Genomic DNA, 24771 nt, shown 5'->3' with positions numbered 1-24771 from the left:
GACTACATCCTACTCCCTCTGACTTCATACTCCACAGTGAGGCTCCATACTCCACAGTGAGGCTCCATACTTCACAGTGAGACCCCTGAACGTTTCCCCCTTTATAGGCTTTGAAAGTAACAGCCATGTGAAATGCACCATGAGGCCAAGACAAACTGACATTGAAACTCATGTAAACAAGAACTGCAGTGTTCAGTGGCACTAAAATCATGAAACCCATATCATCAGTTTTTCCTTTTAGGTACAAATTATTATTATTATTATTATTATTATTATTATTATTATGTGACGTTGCTTTATTATGTACTTGGACTTGATCTCTATTTATAAGTATACTCTCCAATTTGGGTGACCTTTTTTCCATTCTGCATAAAAACAGCACAAAGAGCAAACAGTCCCCTAGCTGAAAGATAGTTCTGAAGAGCCATTCAAAGTAAATGCTTTTCACTTAGCAAACAGCTGCTGTGGATGTGTCCCATTTTGAAGTGCCCTACATAGGTTTCATCATTTCAGAATGGAACGCACCATTAGTCTAAGGAAAGGTAAGAGCTTATTTGAGTAACACTAAGGCATCCAGTCAACCTGCCCCATGTACAGCCCATGAACCCTATTCTCTCACCTTAAGTGGTCTACACACGCCTTCGGTTATGTGTCCGACAATCTCCTGCATGCTGTCCTCAACACCTGTACAGTCAAACACACACATTACTACAGCTTACACATGTCGTGCTTCTTATTAATGCATGCTAATGTCTACGTAAATTATATGCGAATAGCGTAAAAAGATTTTAACTTAACTAGTTAACCAAAACTAGTGTCCTTAATATTTAATTAGAATCTCATTTTAAAAATATACGATGACTTCATATTCCAAATAAATTCTTTTTTTTTTGTTTTGAAAAAAAAAAAAAAAAAACTCTAAAACAGAAATTATATTTAAAACAATGGTGCACATACAGCTTTGATGAACAGATAATACAAGAGCTTTTTTTTTAAAAAAGCACAATATATGGAAAAATATTTTCATGGAGAATAAACCTGCCCTTATTTCATTTTCAGAATTAATTTTTAAATGTCCAAAATTCTTTCCATAGCAAGTTTGAGAGCTCTACTGTATTTATAGGTCTTATAGATAATGTACCTTGCCCTGTAGTTTGTTTGAGCAGAGCCTCCAGATGCTCCTTCTCCGAGGCTGTGGTCTGGTGCAGCCATGCCAGCATGTCCCCTACGTACCTAACACATCAAAACACACACACGCAGCCTAAACATTACACTGTTTGGCATCACTGCCAAGACCTCACACTGAGCTGCTCAGGTTTTGTGTATATTTGGCATGTTATTGTTAAAGGAAGACAGCGAACAAACCGAAAGTCAAGACTATAAGGCTCTCAAAGTGAACATATTTTTTAATGCCAAAGGGTTTTTGTTTTTCAGTTCTGAGCATGAACCTGAAGAAGGACTTTAACTGAAAGACCTATTTGTTTATAAACTTTGTGCATTTTTACTACCTCTCTACATAATGTACAAATAGTTAACAAATTAAAAGAAATAAAAAAAAAAACATAAATTGTCTTAGTAAGGTTTTAGCCCACAATGAGAACAGCTTCAATGCTCCCTGCCACAGATTCTACAAGTCTCTGGAACTGTACTGGAGGAATAAACACCATTCTTTCAAAAGACATTCCCTCAGTTGGTGTTTTGATGATGGTGGTGGAAAGCGCTGTCTAACACATCACTCCAAGATCTCTCGTAGATGATCAGGTTGACATCTGCTGACTGAAGGCCATAGCACGACTATATCATAACCATTCGGTGAGCCCTCGTGCCCTGTGGTTGGGGGCAGGGCATCCTGGAAAAGACCACTCCCATCAGAATAGAAATGTTCCATCATAGGATGGAGGTGATTAGTCAGAAGAACTTTGTATTGATGTGCAGTGACCCAAACCTGCCATCAAAACACCCCAACAACAACCTTAACCCTAAAGCCACCATTTCTTTCATTTAATTTGTCACAGATGTGTATATATCTTCAAACAAACATGTCTATGATCCTGAACAAAGCATATCTGCTTTAGTAATTAGCGTCTCCAACACAATGACGTATTGCTACACGACACAGATATCAATCATTACACTGAAGTTCTTTTCTTTATCTTCCTGAGAACTGCACATCTCTTGTTTTATCAGAGAACCTGATGCTCCCTCTCCAGGTTCTGAGAGAAGTTTTGAGAGGAGGATGTTAGAAGAGCAACAGGACGGCACGCTTGCAGTATCCAGAAATCCATAAATCTGAGCATCTGCCCTTTCTCTGAACCCCCTCTACGCTAACTGATTCCCTGAAGAAGACCTGAGGATTCCCTGGAAGACAATCAGCTTGCTTTTAATGTCTTTAGGGGCCTGAATTGAATTTGTCACTTTAGAGACAGCCAAAAAAAAAAAAAGGTCGGTATGAGGATGAGTGCTGTGTGTGTAATGTAATGAGATATGAAGTGGCTTTTAGCGCTAAATGACAACATGGCCCTGAAGATGACCCTCAATTAGCTGTGAAACAACCGGTTTATGTTTTGAGCTGAAAAAAGCTATTAGGTTTTCAATGTGCTTTTGAAAGGATGAGTATAAGGTGATTGTGAACATTGTATCATTGTGTTTTACCTCATAGGATCATGTGAATGCATCTCTATTGGTCTGGGCGTGCCCCCTGGTCCCCCTCGTGTTAGTGCGTCGATGAAGCCACGGACCACCGCACTGCGCCTCGCTGTGCCAAATTCATCTAAAGTGTATCTAAATCATGGAGAGAGTGAGAGGAAAAGAATGAAACATGGAAAACAAAGCCCTCCTGTCTAAATTTTAACCCTGACCTCCAAAATGAGCGAGAGAAAAATATGTGAGGTTAGAGAGCCTTGGTCGCACACACAAATGAAAACAATGGAGGCTCCCGGTGTGGCGCGGAAGAGCAGCACTGTTTTGATCTATGGGCTGAGAACAGAGCTGAGCAGACTAAACAGTAGCTCTACAACAGCCACAGAGAAGACGGAGGAGGAGAGGGGTGGAGGGACTTGGCACACATCACAGGAACACACTTTCTCATCCTCTCTCCACTCTGGCCTTGGACTTCAACAGCCCATGCCTCAGTCAGGGACCACGGGCACAGAATGTGGGAGAGAAACAGAACGGGGAGAAACACTCACATAAACAGGGAACATGTGGGGGGGGGGGGGGGGGGAGGAGGAGAAAATAATGTTTACCTGAGGTATAACTGTCTGGAACTACTGTAAGGTTTATCTATGCTTTCCATACATCTATATCTACATATACAGACACACACACACACACACACACACACACACACACACACATACATACACACATATATATACATATATATATATATATATTACAAGTGATGATATTTTCTAACATTAGACATGTCTAACATTGCTCATTCCACTAGGGGTGGACAAAAAATATCATATCACAATTCTTGAAGACATTATTACAATACACAATATGTATCACAATTTATAAAGTATTAATCATTGAAGATACCTATTAAACAATTAATATATTGTAAATATATTACAAAAAGAAGAAAGAAATTAAAAATCTCTCTTTTCTAAAATATTTTTTTTTGTTTTACAATTTTTAAATTTTAACATCAACTCACCTACTTCCACACAGTAATTAAATTCATTTTTTTTAAAATGTCATATATAAAATGATATCTCAATAAAGTATATAATGTGACATAATTTATCACATTAAAGGCATTATAGTGCCATATCGCCCAGCCTTACATTGCACTAATGCTCCCATAGTTTATTCTTTAACTGGAAGTTATTCTTAGAGAATGTGGAAAAGTATTTCAGCACTTTTCACCAAAGGAATGACAGAGGGATATTTTCATACGCTCTCTGGGAGGCAAACAGTGATAAGAAAAAACTCTTGGCACAAAGTTTATACTGTCTATGGAAACAGTCAGATAGGCACTCGCTTATACAGAACATTGTCTGATTATGTTAAATTGGATTGTTTCAGAGAGAAAAAAAAAGAAACCAAAAGCTACTCATGCCAAAACCACAAAAATATTGCAAATTGAAACAGAAAGAATTCAAACAGGACTTTCACACATGCTCATATAAACTTTACCGTATTCCATCAATGTTTGTTTAAAAGATTTTAGTTTAAAGGTTTTTGATAAAATAAGATAAAATACATGCTAGCTTACATAAAGTAAAATTAATCAGAAATAAAAAATTTAAAAATTACACCTGACGCTGAGGATCTCAAACAACAAAATCGCTCAAAATGATACTACATTTATTCAGACAATTCTACCAGTCAACTACTTATTTTTATATTTTTTATATGTTCTTAGTGAAATATAATTTGTTGAATCTCAAGCAATTACAGTACTTTTTAATCAATATCAGCCTTGTTCATGTTAAAAAAAAAAAATAAATAAAACTACTAAAGCTGATGAGCCTTAATACACATAAGAAACAAGAAACACGAATATTAAATGTGCACTGCAATACTAAGATTGATTTTATATCCCACTATCAATATTTATTCAGCTAGCACTCAGTACTTGGCACTTGGTTGTCAGTGATCAGCTAGCATACTAGTTTTAGATTTTTTTGCAGGTTTTTCCTCCCAGAGCAGTATATTATAAGTGTACCTCTTAGTCAGGCTTCTCAGCAGGACATTTATAAGCTCTTAGCTGAGACATTTAGGCTGCAGAGACAAAGTCCTGTTCAGACAGATTACTCAGTTATTTTATCCAGCATCAGCATTAAGTTCTGAGCTGAGCAAGTCTGAGTGTGTTTCAGCAATGTCAGGTATTGTACAAGAGCTGTGTTGTAGTGTTTATACTTTGGATAGCGAAGCGAAGCATGTTTGTTGTACAATTCATTAACGTCCAGTTCTGTCATGTCAAAGCTACCATTGTAATCTTTTTTCATTCACATGCTCTTCTTGACAAATATTCTCCTTCACAGCATTGTTCTTGCTTCCATTCTAACCTTACTTAAATGTGTTTTTATCAGCTGTAGTAAGCTTTAGTGTGAATCTGCCACCATGTGGTTATTGTGAAGAACCGCAATGCGTAGGTGACGTATTGTTCAATATTGATTTTGATATTCTTTCAACATTGCAGCAATTTTTAAAAAAAGAATACATGTGAATATCAGTTTCAAAAATTTACCTTCATGTAGGTCTCATTTAGTATGTGTGGTGTCATGTTCTCAACACAAATTTAACAGCATAAAAACCTAAAAGAAACCATATTAAGTCTAAACTCCTTAGAGAGCTTAATAAGGCCTTTCATTTGTAAAATGTAATTTCAGACAACTTCAGTAAAGAATGAAATACATCAGGTTGTGCTGTTATTGGAAAATAATCAAAGACAGGGTGGTGTGGAGCAGCCGTTAACCCCCTCAAAGATAGTTTTTTTTATATATCACAAAATGTTTTAATCCTTTTGCACCACAACAATTTGCCAATGGTTCATTCTTTTTTTTTTAAATATTTAAGAAGAACATTTTTTTTTTTCATTAGAATGTTGTGGAACGTCCACTAACCCAGCTGCCTCTTGTTGTCCTTTTGCAGGAGCTGTAAACTGTCGTTCCCTCACCAGCTTCTCTTTTTCCTCCCTCTTGATGTTAATAAAATATAGCATGTTGTATTACTGGCAAACTGCAACATGCAACAGCCTGAAAACTTTCCTGTGTCTGAAAACTTCTGAACTGTTATAAACCTGGAGACTCCCTCCAAAAATGCTAAATCAGAGAAAATTTCAGCAGATCAACAATTACACATATTTTTAAAAATCAATTTGCGTGGAGTGTCCGCCATACAAACCCCTGTTATACAAGTTACCACCACTGAAACAACAGCATGCTAGAATCAGTGCATTAAACTACTGTAAACCTTGCAGTTGGCACTACTGTCAGAGCTGCTGTTATAGAAAATTAATCAACACCTTCTGACCAATACAACTTCACTGTAGTACAGGATTTTTTAAAGCCCTGCTGTACACTGTCACTAGACACTGGTGTAATAAGTTGACACAGTGTGAGTGGGTATGTGTGTGTGTTTGTACTCACTTATAAAGAACAGGCCGGTCCTGTAAAGACTCCATGGCTTGACTGAGCACAGGAGGAACATCACACGTCTCCTGAGTCAACCCCCGACACTCATCTATGATAAAACGTGTGAAAGAGCGAGACACAGGAAAAAAAAAAAAAGAAAAAGAGACACAAAAGTGAGCAAGAGAAAGAAATAAGAGATATGAAATCAACTTCCTTGAAAAATGGGTGTGTGATTTAAAAGGGGGAAAAAAACACAGTACCTTAACTTAAAGCTTTTAATAACCATTTTAATAAGAACAGTAAATAATTACTCAGTATTTATCTGTGACTCAGTTTTTTTTTAACACTCCCTCACAGCAGCTGTGTCACGATTGCAGAAATGTGTCACCTTTCTGGAATCGTGTTTTAATGTGCATGTGCATGTGTGTGAACACACACTCACTCTGAGCCCAGCGGTACAGCTGCTCATATGATGTCTCCTGTAACACTGCCATTTGTTCCATGATCTCCAATCTGAGTTAAAACACACCGCATCAACAACGAAAGAAAATTAAATCAAAGTCAAATCAACTTTTCTCTTTCTTTCCCTCTCACCCTGCTGTTTGCTGGTTAGTCCTCAGCAGAACCTTCACGTCTTCGTGGATACTCTTCACACGATTCAGGGCTTTAAAGAAATCCTGCATCCAAACAAAAAGAAAAAGTTCCTAACCAATGGGTAAAAAGTTATTTAAAAATCATCAATTCTTTTAATCTTAAATCTTGAAACCACTAAAACCACTACATCCTACTATTGATTGCTAGATAATAATCTAGCAACTGTGCTCTAGCTTGGTTACAGCTGTATGTAAAAAATAAAAAAAAAATAAAAAAACACTTCAATGCATGTTATAGGAGAATAATCAATGACGAGATAGTGTGACGGTGTTACAGCCCCAAAGTTGATTATTTCATATAACAGCAAGTCATGAAGTGTTTTATTCTTCTTATACCCCAATAATTACAACTGCCACCAATTACTTTTCATTATAAGAACAACACATATTTTTTAACAGTTTATAGTTACATTTAATGGTGTTGTTCCCTCACCAGCCTCTCTCTTATTCTCTCTCTTGAAATTAATAAGACTAGTGATGTTACTGAGAAACTGAAAAGAGCAAAGTCTGTGAAGACTTTCCTGTGTCAGAAAACTTACTGACCATTACAAAGCACTGACACTGGATACTCCTTCCAAAAGTATTAAATAAACATCTCCTTACAGAAAAATTCACCATATCAAAGATTACACTTTCTTTTTCTGTTTATGTGAGTGTCTGCCATACAGGAATTAGCTGTTACTCTAGAAATGATAACATATCAGAACAAACACATTAATATAAACCTGTGATTTGAATTACAGCAGCAACTACTGTCCGAGGCGTGCTGATATAGAAAATTAATCAACATCTTCTGAAGTTTTCTGAAGAATTGAGAAATCAACAGCACTGTGGTATAAAAACACTGACTACATTCCTAATAGTAAACAAAAGGCAAATTTATATCCCAGCCGGTGATCGAACAACTGTGTGAAACAGTGAAATGGTTGCCTTGTACAATATATTATCTCACATCTTACATGTTGCCTGATGAGTCTTTTGAAAGAATAAACATGATTTACACTAAAAATGTATGTGGACACTTGACCATCACATCCATATGTGGTTCTTCCCTAAACTGTTGCCACAAAGTTGGAAGCACACAATTTCCCTTCACTGGAGCTAAGTGGCCCAAACCTGTTCCAGCATGACAATGCTCCTGTGTACAAAGCAAGGTCCATTATGACGTGGTTTTCTAAACCTTCGGTAGAAGTCGTCGAGTGGCCTGCACAGAGCCCTGACCTCAACCCTACTCAATAGCTTTAAGATGAACTGGAATGCCGACTTTGCCTCCTCGTGCTTCCTCTTAATGCTCTTGGAAAAATGGACAAATCCCCACAGCCACGCTCCAAAATCTAGGGACTAAATCTGGAACGGCATTTCCAACAAGCACAACATAGGTGTGACTGGTCAGGTGTCCACATACTTTTGGCTACACAGTGTATTTTAATGGTACCTCAGTGATGGGGCCATCACGAGCGTAGCGTAAAGTGGCCATTTCTTCACTGGACAGCTGGAATTTGGAGAGAAAGGCCTGGGCCACCTGTGCTCGCACCTCTAGACTGTGACTTGAAAAGAGGAATAGACGGTTACAGTGAGTAACAGAGCTAAACAAAAGTCACACAAAGTCAGTTCACTGTTTATGGTTTTCATGAAACGATTAGACGCGTTTTGGCACAGACATAGCACCTATTATTCACAGTCAACTGTAATTATTGTTAAAGGTTCAATATGCAAAGGTCTCTGTGTCCTCTGCATTCTCTGAAATAGGACTGCACATTGCAATTGCATTACTGCAATTGTACAATTATGATATGCTTATTAATACAAAATGTAAATAAGATTGTCACAGTTTATCTGAATGCTCTGAATGCTCACTAACACAACTGTAGAATTTGTGGTTTGTCAGTAATACTGAGGCCAATACTGCAATAAGATTCATTTGACAAAATAATACACAGCGCATATTTAACATGTCAGTACCTACATTACTGTTTGAACTGTACATATTGTAAATACTGCAAAAACACTCAGTATTCTAATGTTCAACACTTACAGCATTCAATTATTTAAATGTTTTGTTTGACTTTTTTTTTTTTTTTTAAACAATGTTTCTGTCAATGTGAGCACCTGCAAAGTCAGATTCCTTCTAAGTGATGCCTTGGCCAAGGTGCCACTAGATGGCAGTAGTGATCTTTTAAAAAAAAAATCCTTATTCCTAATTGAAAATTCCACATAAGAATGAGGGAGAAGAGGAAAAAATAGCAAAGAGAATAAAAAAAAAATAGCTAACTAGAGACCACTTCTGCATACAAGTACAAACAAGCATGAACTTTCCTGCGGTAGAACAATAGTGGCCACGACTCAGCACATGGCAGCATACTGTAAGCTGTAAGGTTCTCATGGGAGAACCATTCTCGTCTGCAGCCTCTTTCCATTACTCAGCTGTCTTATTCCCACCACTTCTCCCGACACGGCACCAGCATTTTGATTTATAAGCTACAACCCAGCATGATGTAGAACACCTAAATCATGCTGAAGTTTGTACAGACATCATGTTCTGGTAACTCTTAAGGGGCAGTTCCACGAGGGACATTATTAAAGGTGAAGCAGCCTCGTTTTAATTTCTCACAGAGGAACAGTGCATCATCCAAACCAGCAGCACGGAGCTGCATTCAACAAGACTGAAAGGAGCTCCTAACTGGCTGATTTAGGAGAAATCCTTAGTGCTAAAACAAGTTTATCATCTTGATTATGGGGGAAGTGCAATTATTTATGTTAGAGAGTGGTGTAGTCATTTTACCTACTAAGGGAAGTTCCAGCAGTGTTCAACTCTGACAACTCTGATACTCTGTCACATGACAAATGGAACTGTGCAGTGCAGGAGAACTAGAAATAACTCAGTCAGGTTAAACATCTACTACTAAATGTCCTCTCTTGATTGAACATCATTCAACAACTTGGAGTGGACAGTTGTAGATTGCACAAACTGGTCTTTTTCCAATCTTCTGCTGTCCAGTTTCTGAGTCTGTGCCCACTGTAGCCTCAGAATGCTGCTCTGGGCTGACAGGCGTGTAACCCGATGTGGTGTTCTGCTGTTATAGCCCATTCACCTCAAAGTTCAATGTGTCTTGTGGTCTGACATGCTTTTCTACTCACCATGGTTGTAAAGAGTAGTTATTTGAGTTATTGTAGACTTCCAGTCAGCTCAAACAAGTCTGGCCATTCTAATCTGACCTTTATCATCACATGATTGGCTGATTGGATAATTAAATGTGTTCTAATGTTCCTATTAAAGTGGCCAGTGAGTGCATTCTATCCTTTATATTATTAAAAATGTGCCACAAATGTACTATATACCAGGCTAAACACATCTTTATTTGGCTAAACATTCAGATTTTCACTTTTTTTGTATTTCATATATAAGATCATCTAGATAATGTGAAATCAGATTTCAATACACTTTTCATGCTCTGTGTTACTATGTCAGCCAAACATTATTGAAATTCACACACTATGTATGAATCATACATAATACAATTTTTTTTTTTTTTTTTTTTATTACCAGTAAGAGAATTTTCTTGGATAGGTTTTTCTTTCTATCTTAAACTTTCCACAGCTGACCTTGGCTTTTTGATTTAAATCAAGCAGTCACTAAAACACAGGAACTCACATCTTCCTCAAACTAAAATGATAACATCAGATTTCTAGAACATAATTCTGATTTTTGTCCTCAATGTCTCTTCTCTATTTGATACAGCACATTAGTATTCCACAGTTGCAGTCCTGCTCTGGCTAACCTGTTTTAACTCATCTGCCAAACCAGACTTTATATGACTCAGGCAATAGGAGAAGAAACAAAACCATCCAAATAAAAGTGTCAAACATCGGAAACTCTGACTGAGATGAATGCAAACAATAAAAATCCTCCCATTCAGCTGTATTAGAGAAACATGAATCGGGTACAACAGATAAATAACGCCATAAAAGTCTACATAAGCCAGCAAAGCTCAGTGTCCTGAAGTGCTATGCTTAATATTTAACCTCAAAATCCCACCCTCATTCACCACATCACCTTCTGTCTGATGACTAACCATGACATGGTTTTATACAGGTCCTTGGTGATGTCTAATCACACAGGCATCTGTTAAAAACATACATTTTTTCTTTGTTAAGGAAAGAGTTACAGACATGTGTGCAGATACCGATCACTTCTGAACTTGTTCATGAAGTGGAGGTCATTTAAAAAAAAAAATAAATAAAAATTACTCAGAACTGAAAGTCAACAATAGGAACATGAATGTGCACTCTGGGTATCCTGAAAGAAATAAATCATCACTTATGGGAAGTAATCAACATCATGTTGGTGTGAATTGAAGTCTTGATTATTTTCCATTAACGGTGTTTTATTCCTCTTATACCACAGTAATTTACAGTTAGTTTTTTATCACTATTATGGCAGCTATAAGCATTCACTCCTCACCAGCCACTTTTTTGTCTTGTCACATTACCAAGAAACTAAAATGTACAAATTCCTCTGTCCTGAAGACTCTTCTGTGATGAAAAACATACGAACTGTGACAAAGAGCTACCACTGGAGACTCCTTCCATAAATATTACACAAAAATCTCCTTACAAAAAAACATCAACATATTAGTATAATTATTATTAGTCTTAGATTATATGAAGCGTCCACCAGGCAAGTCCCTGTGAATGAGATATCGCTATAGAAACAAGAACATATTAGAACGAGCACATTTATATATACCTGGGATATGAATTACGGCCAGCATACTGCCGTACTGTCAGAGCCACGCTGCTGTAGAAAATGAAAATGAAATAAATTAAACCTTCCGACCAATCGGATTTAGCAGTGATGTGATATCGTATAACTGTAACTGAGGTTTTATCACAGGGAACAGGATGTTTCAGGTGGAGGTAGCCATAAATGTCACACAGTGCAATAAGTCATAATAATAGTACAGAATTAAGTGGAAGCACAGCTCCTGAGGGTAAGAGTGCGAAGAAATCATCTGGGATGTCATGGGATTGTTTAAAAGCCATGCTGTAGCCTGTGACCTTATATTACTCGTCTTTGCTACTAAAGGAAATGCAAACATTAGAAAACTTCCAGAAAACAGGGAAACTTTGAAGCTTTCGCTTTGTAAGCCACTGTGCTGATGTGCACTCGAGTTCCCGAAAGAATTGCATAACGACAATCGTTTCATCACATACTCTTCTCAATTCTGGTCCCATGGTCACGGAACAAGCTACAGAACTTCACACACACTCTAGATTTCCACTCAAGCATCAAGAACACAAAAAGATGCAGATCTTTCTCAAGCACCTAAACACTGATGGAAAAACAGCTTCAGGTCTTCCTCTGTCTGTGTCTAAGTGTGTTCATTTTTATACAGATGGTGCAATGTGGTTACCTTTTTAAACACAATTAATCATACATTATTGGTTTATCATAATGCTATTATTTGTGGCTTGACTGATTGCTTGGTGACAACGTTTGTGGCACTTATTGTGTTTAGTTGCTGCTCCCCGTGTCCTTCCTCCAGCTATCCTGAACTTGCTCCTGGTGTGTTGATGGTTATTTTCTTTCAGCAGTACTCGTATCACCATTAAGTCTTTGGACAGCTGGATACTCGTATTGTATACGGCCTCACTTGTAAGTCGCTTTAGATAAAAAAATGAATGAATGAATAAATATACTTGTAATCAGCAAACTTGGTCTACTGATCTACAGACAGAGGACAATTGAATGTAACATAAAGTGTCTTAGTAAGGTGCTGGGCCAACACGAGCCACCAGAAGAGCTTCAATGCGAGTCTCTAGAACTGTACTGGAAGGATGAACACCATTCTTCCAAAAGATTCGTTCAGTTGGTGTTTTGATGATAGTGATGGAGAGCACTGTCTAAGACATCGCTCCGAAATCTCCCATAGAACTTCAACTGGGTGAGACAGCATATGATTTACATCACTGTCATATTCATCAAACCTTTTAGTAAGCTCTCTGGCCCTGTGGATGGGGGCAGGGTGGAACATCCTGGAAGAAACCATACCCATCAGGATAGAAATGCTTCGTCATAGGATAAAATAACTTTCTATTGATGTGCAGTGACTGTTCTCTCTAAGAAAACAAGCAGAGCCAAACCACAGCAGAAAACTCCTACAGCATAACAGGGCCACCAGACGCCCTCCTTCTAGGGGTCAACATACATCTCCTAGTGTACTCACCCACTTGTTGAGAACATGTTTAAGGATGACTCATCTGGCCATATCACTTTCTTCCACATTTCTGTAGATCTGTGTGTGTGGTTTTGGCACCACTGGACTCGCAAATGTGCCTTTTTTGTAATGAGGGGTTTATGCGCTGTAATTCTACTATAATATCCTTCTCTGTCTAGTTATCTGACCGCTCTTGCTGATGGAAAATATCAGTACGGGGTGTGATCAGACTATCACCTAAGACACCGTTTCCATTCTGTTTTTCCTCACATACTGAATTAATGAGTCAGGATTACAGTCATTCAGTATGCCGTGTCAACCACAATTTCCGACCCTATGTACTGCAGTCTTTCCCATAGATCTAAATGCAGATTAATACTGAAACACAGCCAGTTGTCAGTCAGTACCACGCCACAGAGCACACTAGGAAAACTACACTAAGACCCTAAGGTTAGGCAATCTTCTTGCATAATTTTTAACTCTATCAGTGTTGTTTTTTGTGAGTATGAAGCTAAGTATTCAATGCCTGGATATAAAACTCACTGTTCTGCTATGGAGCTCAGAGTTCTTTCTAGGCATGAGATATTATTTTGTCTCTGTTGCTCCGACACACAGCATTACTCAGGTGTGGAAGTACCTCAAGCTTTGACTAATATGACTTGAGAATTTGCAGTGAAATATTGCTCGACTATTGTCCTTTTTTTATTCTAGTGTATAAGCTATTGCTCACCTGTGCAGAGAAGAAATTGGCACCCCAGTGCACTGTAAATCAGTGATAAGTCATTAAGAAGTCAACCCATTAAAGCTGTCAAACATGACAATTATCAAACTCAACATTCTATGAATGAAGATAATAGGAAGACAAAAAGGTTAATAAACCTGTCTCTCAGAAGAGAGTAATATATAAATTCACTCACACAACTCAATACACTTCTAATGAATGTGCACAGTTATTGACTTTCATTTAATGCTTCATAAACAAGGCTTTTATGGGAAGGAAGTGTACATTTGTTTGGTGTGACTGTGTGTGAGACTGAGAGAACAAAGTAGAATGCTATAAATTCTACTTTGAACTGCCTATAAATTAGAGGTGTAAAGAAATGACAATATCTGATTCTGCATCTGTTTAGTGCTCAAAAAATCTGTATCACTATCTGTATTCGGATTTATGCTCAAACTGGGTGTGGTATAAACCTGAAGATTCTTTTCGTCATTAAATTAAATTGAATATGAACGCTATCACCATGCCCCTGGAAATTATCCCGATGCACACTTCTAGTCTCACCCAGAAGCCCTGGGAACCTTTCTGACAAGCTTTCCTTTAAAAAATGCTGATCATTCCAAATAATGTATTTGCATTCAGTCATACTCTGCTATAAACTATATATATATATATATATAATCCTATAAAACTATAAAAACATATATAATATATATACACACACAAACACATCTCTTCACATTGGTTCAATCATTAATTTCAACCTCATATATAAGACCCTGAGAACTGAACAGGGTTGAGAACCTCCTTCATAGAGGTCTTTGGCAAACTCATTAAATGCTTATTAAGTCACGCACCAGTGGTCCTATAGAGTGTTCAGTAAGCCATCTATCTCACCAACACACATCCACAGCACAGCTTTTAATATGGAATTTTATTTATCTTGGCTTGCATTAGCCACAGCACCAGTCCTGCTGCTAAACCTTAACTTACAAAACTCTCTTTACAAAACCACACATATCTGTCTCTTCTTCATCCTGATACAAATGCAAATTGTAGCTGTGTGTCATGGAAAAAATGGGAATACATTTCCCGCCTGTGCTCACACTTCAGTGTGCCTGCTTGCTCATGCATCCTCAATCTGACTCAGGCCACAGAATCAATCAAAGGACTGGGAAATGAGCGGCCTTGTGAAATGTACTGACCAGTCACCCATGCTCTAAAACAAAGCTAACTTTCTTTGAACAGCCAGTCCCTTGATTGTAAACCCACTTCTTATGGATTGAACAGTTCAAGTGTCCTTTCTCTGACTATTTGTGTACCCTTTTATAAGGCACATAGACCCAAGTTGGATTTTTTCAACAGGACATTTCCAATCATTTCCTGCACCGTAGCAAGAGAACAAGATGTGGTCAGTTTATCAGTTTAAAAAGAGAAATGTGTATTCTACTTAAAGTTCTCTGTAACACTTTCTGTTCAACCCATATTCATAAAATCACTATAACTATGCTTATCATTTTTTGTAAGTTCTTAAATGATTCCTTGTAAGCATTTTTATCTAGGCATCTCTTATGATGCCTTGATAATTTATAATACTTGTAGTTATAATAAAAGAAAAAACAATAAAATATAAAGCTGCATAACTTTTATAACTAATAATGACTTTAATGAATAATTAGAAAGCAGCTGTAATTTATTAGCAATTTTAAAAACTTAAACATTTAAAACGTCGGTGCTTCCAAAAAATGTCAAAGATACACATATGTACATGGTACGTGGTATAAGTAATACATGGTACGTGGTACATGTTCATCTACTTGTCATTTTTAAATGTTTTAGAACAAATCATTTATAATTTTTATAATGTGTTCTATTATTTTGAAATGAAAGTTTTCAAACCACAATAATGTGCCTGTATGTGGTTAATCTAGAATTAAGTGCTTCCATATTACATTACGAAAATAAAGTTAATAGTGTCTTACAACATATTATGAGGAATAATTTAACATCACTCACTTTAATTGAAGCACTCAATTATGATATTTTTTATTAACAATTTGTTTTTAAAATATAATTATTGACAGGTCATTAGTTATAAATGATTAAAAAAAAAAAAAGCTTACAAGAAATGACTACAAACTTCCGTTAGAAAAACAATTATAATGATTTGTAAATATGGGCTTCATAGAATGCGTTAACAAATTCTCATTTCCGCTAATGAAAGGTTCTTTCAGCGAAACCTCCGCTCAAACATGTACGCAAACATACAAAGACGGAGAAAAAGCTAGGGGCGGTGGACAATCAGTGCTACCAGGTGCTTACTTGTTTGTCTGTTCTCAGCCTTCTTTATTCAGGGTTTGTTTTCCTCTCATCACCAGGCAGGGCTGTTGTGTTCTTTAGAGAACAAACGACACTGTGGCATTGAGTGATAGGGAGGACGTGGGAGGCAGACAGAGGGCACGAGGCACTTTCTCATCAAGACATGATGCTCATTTGTCACTGAGACTAGGCTTGTCTGAGAAGCTTTCAGGTGATACATGCTGCTGCTAAATGAGGTAGAAATGGACAGGGGATTTTTTTTTTATTGCATGAAATGTTCTTAGCATACTGAAAGTCTACCATCTTATCACCACAGACTATCACCTCCTCCTAACAAAGAAGAAAAAAAATGCTAAAAAACTAGAAAACCAGGCCTCTGTAAAATAAGAAGAAACAGGCACCACTATTTATTTTTCCTCCATCTAAAATGTCATGTCAAGCTCTTGACAGTATGCCTCAAGTGTTAGAGAAGTCAAATAAAAAAAAGGTCAGCACTTGTCTGTACAATGAGCTCCAGCACAAAGAACCACACTGATAACCAAAGGTCAGTTGGGAGAGTTTTCCGGACTGGGAAAGCTGACATCAGCAGTCTGTGGTTTAATATTTTATATCCTTTCTTTATATCTGTTCGTTCATTTTCTTCCAATAAGTAAAAGTGTATTCTATGTCCTTGTCTTGTATCTGCCACAGCTTTCTCCCTTTTAGATATATGAGATGTCAGGCAAGGTTACAGAGCAGCTGGACAGACAGGGATGTTCACATCTGGCCTAGCGTATTTTAGACTCACTGATGAAAATGTCACTAAGACGGAGTTGCTCCCAAAGGGCCTGGGGGACAAAATGACAACACCAACAGGCCCATTCTATATTTATAAAGCATTTGGATTCATTCAGTAGACTTTTCCCCGGATAATACAAATGCTGTTCGCTTCTTAGAAGCATTCAAACGGGACATGAGCAGAAAGCAAAATATGATCCTGTATACACAATAACACTACATGGGGGCGGTTTTTTAAACCTAAAATGACTGCAAGATCTGTGGATCTGCGAAAGATCTAAGACAGGAGTGTAATAATATGAGGACTGACATTACATCTTATTAAATGTATTAAATTAAATCACTGCAGCTGTTAGGCAAGTATTCAATTACTTGGTTAGGAAATCTCTTCGGGTTAGGGCTGTCACAATTATTAAATTCTGGCTGATGATTTTTTTATTCAACTAATTGACATTCGACTGTCATTTTGTGAACTTCATAAGAGTACTGTAATAATGTGCATACACCTTATGACAGCCGTTTATCGACAGGACCTGACAACATAGCTTAAATATAAAAAAACCTGTTACTGAGATACATGAAGAAGGATGATGAATAATAAATAATGCACTAGCAAAAACAGGACATGTCTTTAACATCTACAGAAGGGTTTAGCAATAAAAAATTTTAAGATTAATTTGCAAAAAGAACTGGTCTTAGCCTGTAGTGGCTTACCAAAACAATGAAATGCAATTTACTTAGTATTCCACTTGGCATATTTGTTCAGCACTCAGGACAGCACTTCTCCAACACCCATCATCATTATCCAGGCCAGAACAAACCTAAAATTAGCATCGGATCAGAGTTTATGCATTTGCCACTTGATTCATTTTATGCCATGAACACATGTGTAACAGAGATCTTGCATGTGAACAGAAGATACAATTTGCCTTAAAGACCAGTACCATTGTGTCTGTGATGGTTCATGTAATTTAGCAGCAGAAACTTGTAGACAATCAGATTAGTTACTAAAATGATGTCAGTATTGAATCAGTATCGAATTATTATTAAATGATGATGGAATCAGTATTAATTCAGTACCAAATCAAATCAGTACCAAATCTCTGTTGAATCAGTCAGAAGTCAGTATTGAATTAGTACATGAGTATTAAAACCATATCAAATCATTATGGAATCAGTATCAACTCAGTAACAAATCAGTATGGAATCAGCATTAAATCAGAAGAAAATCAGAAGGAAATCAGTGTCAAATCAGTATCAAATCCATATCCATATTTTATCAGTATTGATTCAGTATCAAATCACTACATCTGTATTGAATCAGTATCGAAACAGTATCAGGTATCAGTCAATACATGGAGCTTTGATATCAATATCATGTTGAAAATTGAAAACAATCTGTGCAGCCCCATAGAATTAACATTATGAATTAACATAAGTGTAATGTTAATGGTGTATTAAATTCAGGGTTCTTTTTCAAAATGTACCATAGTCTGAGGTCAGGGCTACTGAAGCATGGAGTCACCAGATGCCCACCACAGCTGCAGCAATGTGCCAGTGGCAGATGTCGCTGCACAAGGTCAGGAACATAGCAAACCTGCACTGCTCAGCTCCAGCAGTCACTTTCTGCACACCATCAATTTCAGCCTTGTTCTATCACTCAGACTCTCACAATCAAACCCCCTATGCATAAATCACTCTACTTTTCTCTAACCCGATCCATCTCTCTCTCTCCGGCATGCCAATGTTTCATCAGACGAGACATTCTGCTGAGCGTTCCTGTCACCTCCTTGTTCGCTTCTCCCTCTAATCAATTATGCCCAAATGAGTTTTATTGGCAGCCCCTCAATGGCCATAAACAACTGTGTGTTACTAGCAGGGGCCATAAAGCTGATCTGCGGGTGGTGAAAAGCAATGGAAATGCTCAGGCTGAAGAGTTGATTCATCACTCACTGCACCGCATATTCTCATCTTATTGCCCAGGGGCATGCGTTGTTGTCTCTCATATCTATCGTAGGCCACAATCAGCAGAATTCACAATGAGCAGCCAACAAGAGATATGACACTATTAATTACACATGCTGCGTTGAAGTGCGACAAGAATAACACTCACTGAGACAGCTTATGAATCATTCATCGAACCTCATCAAAAGTTGAATTTCTTACTTATTTATGAATCTATGGACACTCATTTATATTCTTCAGATGTAACACAAAGCGGCAGAGCAAAGACCAACTAAACATCTGACAAAATGCTCAACAAAGGTAGGACAAAATGGTTACGGGTAACAGCAGAAATAGTAAAAAAAATAATAATAATAAAATAAGACATAAGATGTGTTATTTGTTTTTACCAAACTGCAGAAAAAGAATCAGTTATGATACGTTGTTCAATGCAGGGAATTGCAATTCACTTGAAGAGTCGGAAATACCCACCTTTTATTAACCTGTATTCACGCTTCAGTAAGAAGCAGCTCTAGCCACTAATCAGGCTGATAACAAATGCGAAGTGAAGCAAAGGAAAGGTCAGTGGTAATTGATTATAATGGTCCTCATAAAACTGCAGTTTCTGGACAGGTTTCTTAAAGCTACAGTAAATGAGCAAACTGGATTTTCCTTGCATTTTTAAATGGGTTTGATGAAATTCATGATGTACAGTTAATGTACATAAGCATCACTCATAATATGATGCTGCCACCCTCATGCTTCACAGCTGGGATGGTGGTGTTCATATTAAAAGCCTCACCCTTCTTCCTCCATAAATAGCGCTGATCATTGTGGCCAAACAGTTCAAGTTTTGTTTCATCTGACCAGAGAACACTCCTCCAAAAGGCTAGGTCTTCATCCTGGTGATCACCTGCAAACTTCATTCTGGCTTTTTTTTTTTTTGCCTGTCTTAGAATGGGGGCTTCTTCCTTGCAAGACAGTCTTTCAGGCCATGGGAATGTAGGACTCTCTTAACGGTGGATGTACATACTTTGGTATATGATACCTTCAACTTGATGCCTCTAACTCCTTCCTCAGTTCCTTTGTTGTTGTCTTGGGGTTCAGTTTCAAACCAAAGTTCATCCCTAGGAGTCAATTCATGCTTCTTTCCTGAATGATGCAGTGTCTGTGTGGTCCAAAGATTTTTATATTTGCATACAATGGTTTGCACAGATGCTTGTGGTACCTTCAGGTGTTTGGAAATTGCTCCTAAGGAGGTCCACAGTTTGAGTTCATAAGACTTGACTGAGTTGCTTGGATTTTCCCATGGTATCAAGTGCAAAACAACATCTCTAAAGGTAGGCCTTTTTACAGCCACAGGTGTGCTCCCAATTAACTTCCAATTATGACAATTGGGAAATCAGAAGCTTCTAAAAGGCATTACATTAATTTCTGGAATCTTCCAGACTATTTAAAGTCTCTAGGAAGTTGTTTTAAAATTATCTCTAATGTGAGCAAAGTAGATGCCCTAATTGAATTGCCAAATGAAATGTATGGTAACTTGAAATTTGTGGAGATTGAATATCTTTAGGCTAGGTGTATGCAAACTTTTGGCTTGTAACTGTAGATGACAGAAACCTGTGCATTCAGAATTATTCATGGTTCTGATGTCAAAACCTTGACAAATCTGCAAATGACCCTCTGACGCAGAGCTAATGGAGCAGATTAGGTTGGCGGTAGGGGGTTGCGATGGTCAAATGTGCTGTTCCTAGCTGTCAAGAAGCAAATGTTTTCATGCATGGCCTTCCATAACAGAAAGAAGTGGAAGTTTATTCTTACCGGCATCCCTGAGGATTTCAGTCCCAGGTTAACAGCTTGTTTTGCTTTTTGAACAAGGTGAAATACAGCAGAGGCTTTGCCAAAAAATGTACAGCTGTAGGATTGGTCAATTTCAACGATTCTGCACGCAAAAATGGCAGGGAATTTAAATAGGAAAATTATCACCAACGGGGTGGTGCGATGCGGGTGATACTGGTGTTCCTGTTATCAACAGCAAATTGCTAATGATTACAACTTTTTGTTTTAATGTTGTGGAACGTCCACGAAATAAGTTTGTTCCTGTTATCACTTATGTTATATGACAACTATAAAAGTCACTTCCTCACTGTCTTTTGCCGTTAATAAGGAAGAAACTGGAAAGTGCAAAGTGTTCTGTACCAAAGGCTCTCTCATGGCAGAAATCTTACTGAACTACAACACACTAACACTCAAGACTCCTTCTATAAAAGTTAAATAAATATCTCGCTACAGAAAACTTCACCATAGAAAAATATACATTTTTCTTTGTCAAATAATAACCCATTTTTAATCTGTTTATTAAGAGTCTTAGAATATGTGGAGTGTTCGCCATACATGTGAATTAACCGTTACTATAGAAACTAACATATTAGAACAAGCACATTAATATAAATGTGTTATTTTAATTATAGTGGCCAGAGATCCTCCTATTAAAAAAAATTAATCAACACCTTCTGACCAGAATCAAGAACTCAACAGCATTATAGTATAATGAGTATATAAGAACTGCAATAACATGCATAGTGTTTTAAAATAACATGGAAATAGGAAAAACAGATCAGTTCTCTTTAAGCCCCAAGAAATACCAGAACTACATAAATTATGAAAAATTAAGTATCATAAATAAATAAATTAAGAAGAGCTCAAAATAAAGAACCGGTGTTTTATAGATCTTTCAAACGCACAGTGTTGATCTACACATGTTTTAAAATGGATTTTGCAGAATAACAAGCTGACGTCTGCTCTAAAATATCTTAAAACTGCTCTAATACACTGGTCCAAACCTCGGGCTTGAGAGTTACTTTTAATCCTATCACAAACTGATATACAGTCTATTCATTTCCACTGGCAATCTATTAGATTTACACAAAGTAATCAGCGTCCCTGTTCATTCTATTCATCTTGGTAATGAATTTGATCAGCTTGCGCTTTATAGCACCCTAAACTGCGTAAAATAAAAGTGTGTACCTTCAGCAGATTTAGCTTCCTCATACATATGCTACTGCTGTGCTGAGAGATATCGAGCTGTAATCCTTTGTTTGCGCTCAACCTTCCCGAGACAAGGATCTTCTTTTAACCAAGAGTAAAAGCAAAGCCAGTTTCAAGAGCACTGGCCAGTACTACACTTACAGTTTTTTTTTTCACATTTTATGAGACTACGGCATACTGACTGAGCAGGCTAGAATAAAAGCCTAGACTGAATTTTAAGTACAATTTTGTAAAATCCAGGAAGGTTTTTCTAGGATAGAAAATATTAAACGTGATTGGCATTAAGACAATTATTGCAATATCCTTTAAAATCAAAATGAATTTTAAAAAAATCATAGCAGAACATAATGGGAACAATAATGCAACATGTGTAAAGAGAAAACTGTCAGAATTTTCCAAGCAGCACACATTTTGTGTAGGAGTCTGCTGATCTACAATTTCACCACATTTTGCATTTTTAATTCAACTTACTTTTCTCCTTGTAGTTTGTTGGTTTTCAAAATCAGGTCCTGGGTTTGTTCCTTGGCTGCCTGTTAAAAAGAACAGCACTTAATTTTGTAACCAGCACCACAGAGCAAAGCAGGATAAACACGATGCAAAGCAACGTAGCACTGCAAGTTCTTCAGTTCTGGCCAAGACTGCTGCAGATCAAAAGAAGAGTTTACCTTCAATCTATTGGTCATTTCTTCACAACAGGAGCTCATGGCTTGGACATCTTCATGTATACTCTCCAGCTCCTATGTAAATAAGATAAAGACAAGGATAAAATGTAAAGGACACCTAAACATGTAATTAGTGATTAAAAATGTTCTCGGTGTTAATGCAATATCACAGTCAGAGACCAGGTTAAACACAGCATACCTCCTTCACATCTTTAAATATCCGCACAAATTCCTCATTGATGGATAAACTGCGCCTCTCGATGTCCCCTCGCAGGTTTCTCCGTGTGCGAAGGCTGTTTTCAGTGAAAAAAACTGACAGAGACTTTAAAGCCTCCAGCATCTCCTAATAGTGAAGAGAAGACAAAGCTGAAGTTTAATATTCACCAAAAACAGCTCTCAGTGGACATAACAGGAAGAAGAAGAAGAGAAAATCTTACATTGAAAATGACAATATATTAAAGAAAAAAATTAAGCTATAAATACTGAAAAATAATAATGATTAGGCAATTGCCTTCACTGATTTTTTTTTCCTTTTATTTAACTTTTTTAAAATTTAAAATAAAACTAAAATATTAAATTTACATCTTTGGTACAAAAATATTAATGTCTCCATTCAACTCTGAGTAACACTGCAAATAATAACAATAATAACAATAATAATAATAATAATAACTATTATTGTTATTGTTAATATTTTATTATTATTATTATTATTATTATTATTATTAATTTTAAAATAATGAGTAAATCATAAGTTACTGAAAACGGGGAAAAGAATAATGATTATTGCAGTGAGCAATGGTTCAACTATTACCATTACTCAAACTTACAAACAAATTACACTTACTGTACATATCATATACATATAATATAAATAATAATAATAATAATAATAATACAATAAAGTGCAAATACATAATCGTTTATTACTTATATTATTGTTGTTATTGTTGTTGTTTGTGTTGTTATTATTATTAATTCACTTACTTATTTTAAAGGTAAATATTATTTGAAAAAATATATAAAAATAAATAAATAAAAAGAATAATGTGATATAAACAGCCAGCATATAAACAGCCATGAGGAGGCAGGAGGAGAGCTTTAGAAATCTTTTAGAAATCTTGTTAATTATGTATTCATAAGCTAGCTGACTGGTGAAGTTATATCTCTTTAATATGCATGAAGAAGACTTGGGGCTTGTTAGTAAAGGACAGAATTGCACTTCTGATCAGTGCATCAGTAAGAGTTTCATAAACATGGCTTTAACTCTGAATAAGTGCATTAGTTTAACACCTGCTAGTTAGCCAGCTAGCATGGAAGCTTTGAATGAATGTGTCTCTCACCTTGTCATTATCCAGCCTGGTTTCCAGAATCTTATTAAGCTTCCGTGACAGCGGGTTATTAGTCTGAGAGGAAACATTGCCGTTGTTTGGGAGCAGACTCGAGCTGTCAGATGAAATTTCCACTTTTGTATCTGCCATTATAAACAAACCACGTCAACTACCAGGAAGCTGTTTTGAGCATCGCAGATATTCGTCCCTCTGCTACACGCGATACTCAGCAACGAGTTCCGGCCCGGGAGCTACATACAGTGTAATCATAGAAAAAAAAAATCCCCTGCAAATTATCAGCTACAATATCTGCAATAATGTGTATAATATTCCTAAATTACATGCCAGTATAAAAAAAACCAGATAATTCTGTTTAATTCTATGAAAGCAATTAAGACTATGAAAGGGATAAGGGACTGTGATTGGTAGCTGTGCAAGCGATTTAGTCCGTATGTTAAAACTCGAACTGAAGAACTGTTGTTTAATGATTTAACATTTGTGTAGTGTTAAAAGGGCCGCAGGATGGTTCAGCAGCTATTATTGCTATTATAATTACTGTCTGTACACTGTTTGTTTTGCACGTTCTCGCTGTGTCTGCAAGGGTTTCCTCTGGATTGTCCAGTTTCCTCCTGAAAACATGCTGGTAGATGGATTGACAGTGCTATATTGCCCCTAGGTGTGAGTGTGTGTGTGTGTGTGTGTGTGTGTGTGTGTGTGGTGACCTGCGATGGACTGGCGACCCATTAAGGGGGCCCTGTGCTCCTGGGATAGGCTCTGGATCCACTGAGACCCTGAGAAGAAGAATGTGGTTACTGAAGTAATGACTGAATAGTGTTAAACAATGCACCTGTTTTTAAATATATATATAAAAAATATATTTACAAAATAGCAAGTTAAAAACAGGTTAGAAAGAGGACATAGGTACTGAAGGATCAGAGCTGGCTCAAGGCTGCCTTTCACAATCTTGTAGTCAATTAGTTTGAAAGATTTCCTGCCACAATCGCATTAT

At 37.0% G+C, this 24771-nt stretch overlaps 1 protein-coding gene across 1 annotated transcript in view; it reads right to left on the bottom strand.

Annotated features, from left to right (window-relative positions):
- Positions 1 to 23981, bottom strand: part of cog6 (component of oligomeric golgi complex 6) — a 37582-nt gene extending 13601 nt beyond the window's left edge. Inside the window, exons 1-11 of the mRNA XM_026935071.3 lie at positions 23775 to 23981; positions 22631 to 22774; positions 22435 to 22506; positions 22241 to 22299; positions 8178 to 8289; positions 6684 to 6766; positions 6532 to 6602; positions 6105 to 6198; positions 2653 to 2781; positions 1142 to 1233; positions 620 to 684 (exon numbers count right to left, since the gene is read on the bottom strand). Coding sequence (XP_026790872.2) covers positions 620 to 684; positions 1142 to 1233; positions 2653 to 2781; positions 6105 to 6198; positions 6532 to 6602; positions 6684 to 6766; positions 8178 to 8289; positions 22241 to 22299; positions 22435 to 22506; positions 22631 to 22774; positions 23775 to 23912 — 1059 coding nt within the window. The 5' untranslated portion in view covers positions 23913 to 23981. The remainder of the gene's footprint in view (positions 1 to 619; positions 685 to 1141; positions 1234 to 2652; positions 2782 to 6104; positions 6199 to 6531; positions 6603 to 6683; positions 6767 to 8177; positions 8290 to 22240; positions 22300 to 22434; positions 22507 to 22630; positions 22775 to 23774) is intronic.
- Positions 23982 to 24771: the final 790 nt, after the last annotated feature.

Source organism: Pangasianodon hypophthalmus, chromosome 14, assembly GCF_027358585.1.
Source record: "Pangasianodon hypophthalmus isolate fPanHyp1 chromosome 14, fPanHyp1.pri, whole genome shotgun sequence".
NCBI classification, from domain to species: Eukaryota; Metazoa; Chordata; class Actinopteri; order Siluriformes; family Pangasiidae; genus Pangasianodon; species Pangasianodon hypophthalmus.
This window is presented reverse-complemented; position numbering and strand designations above follow the sequence as displayed.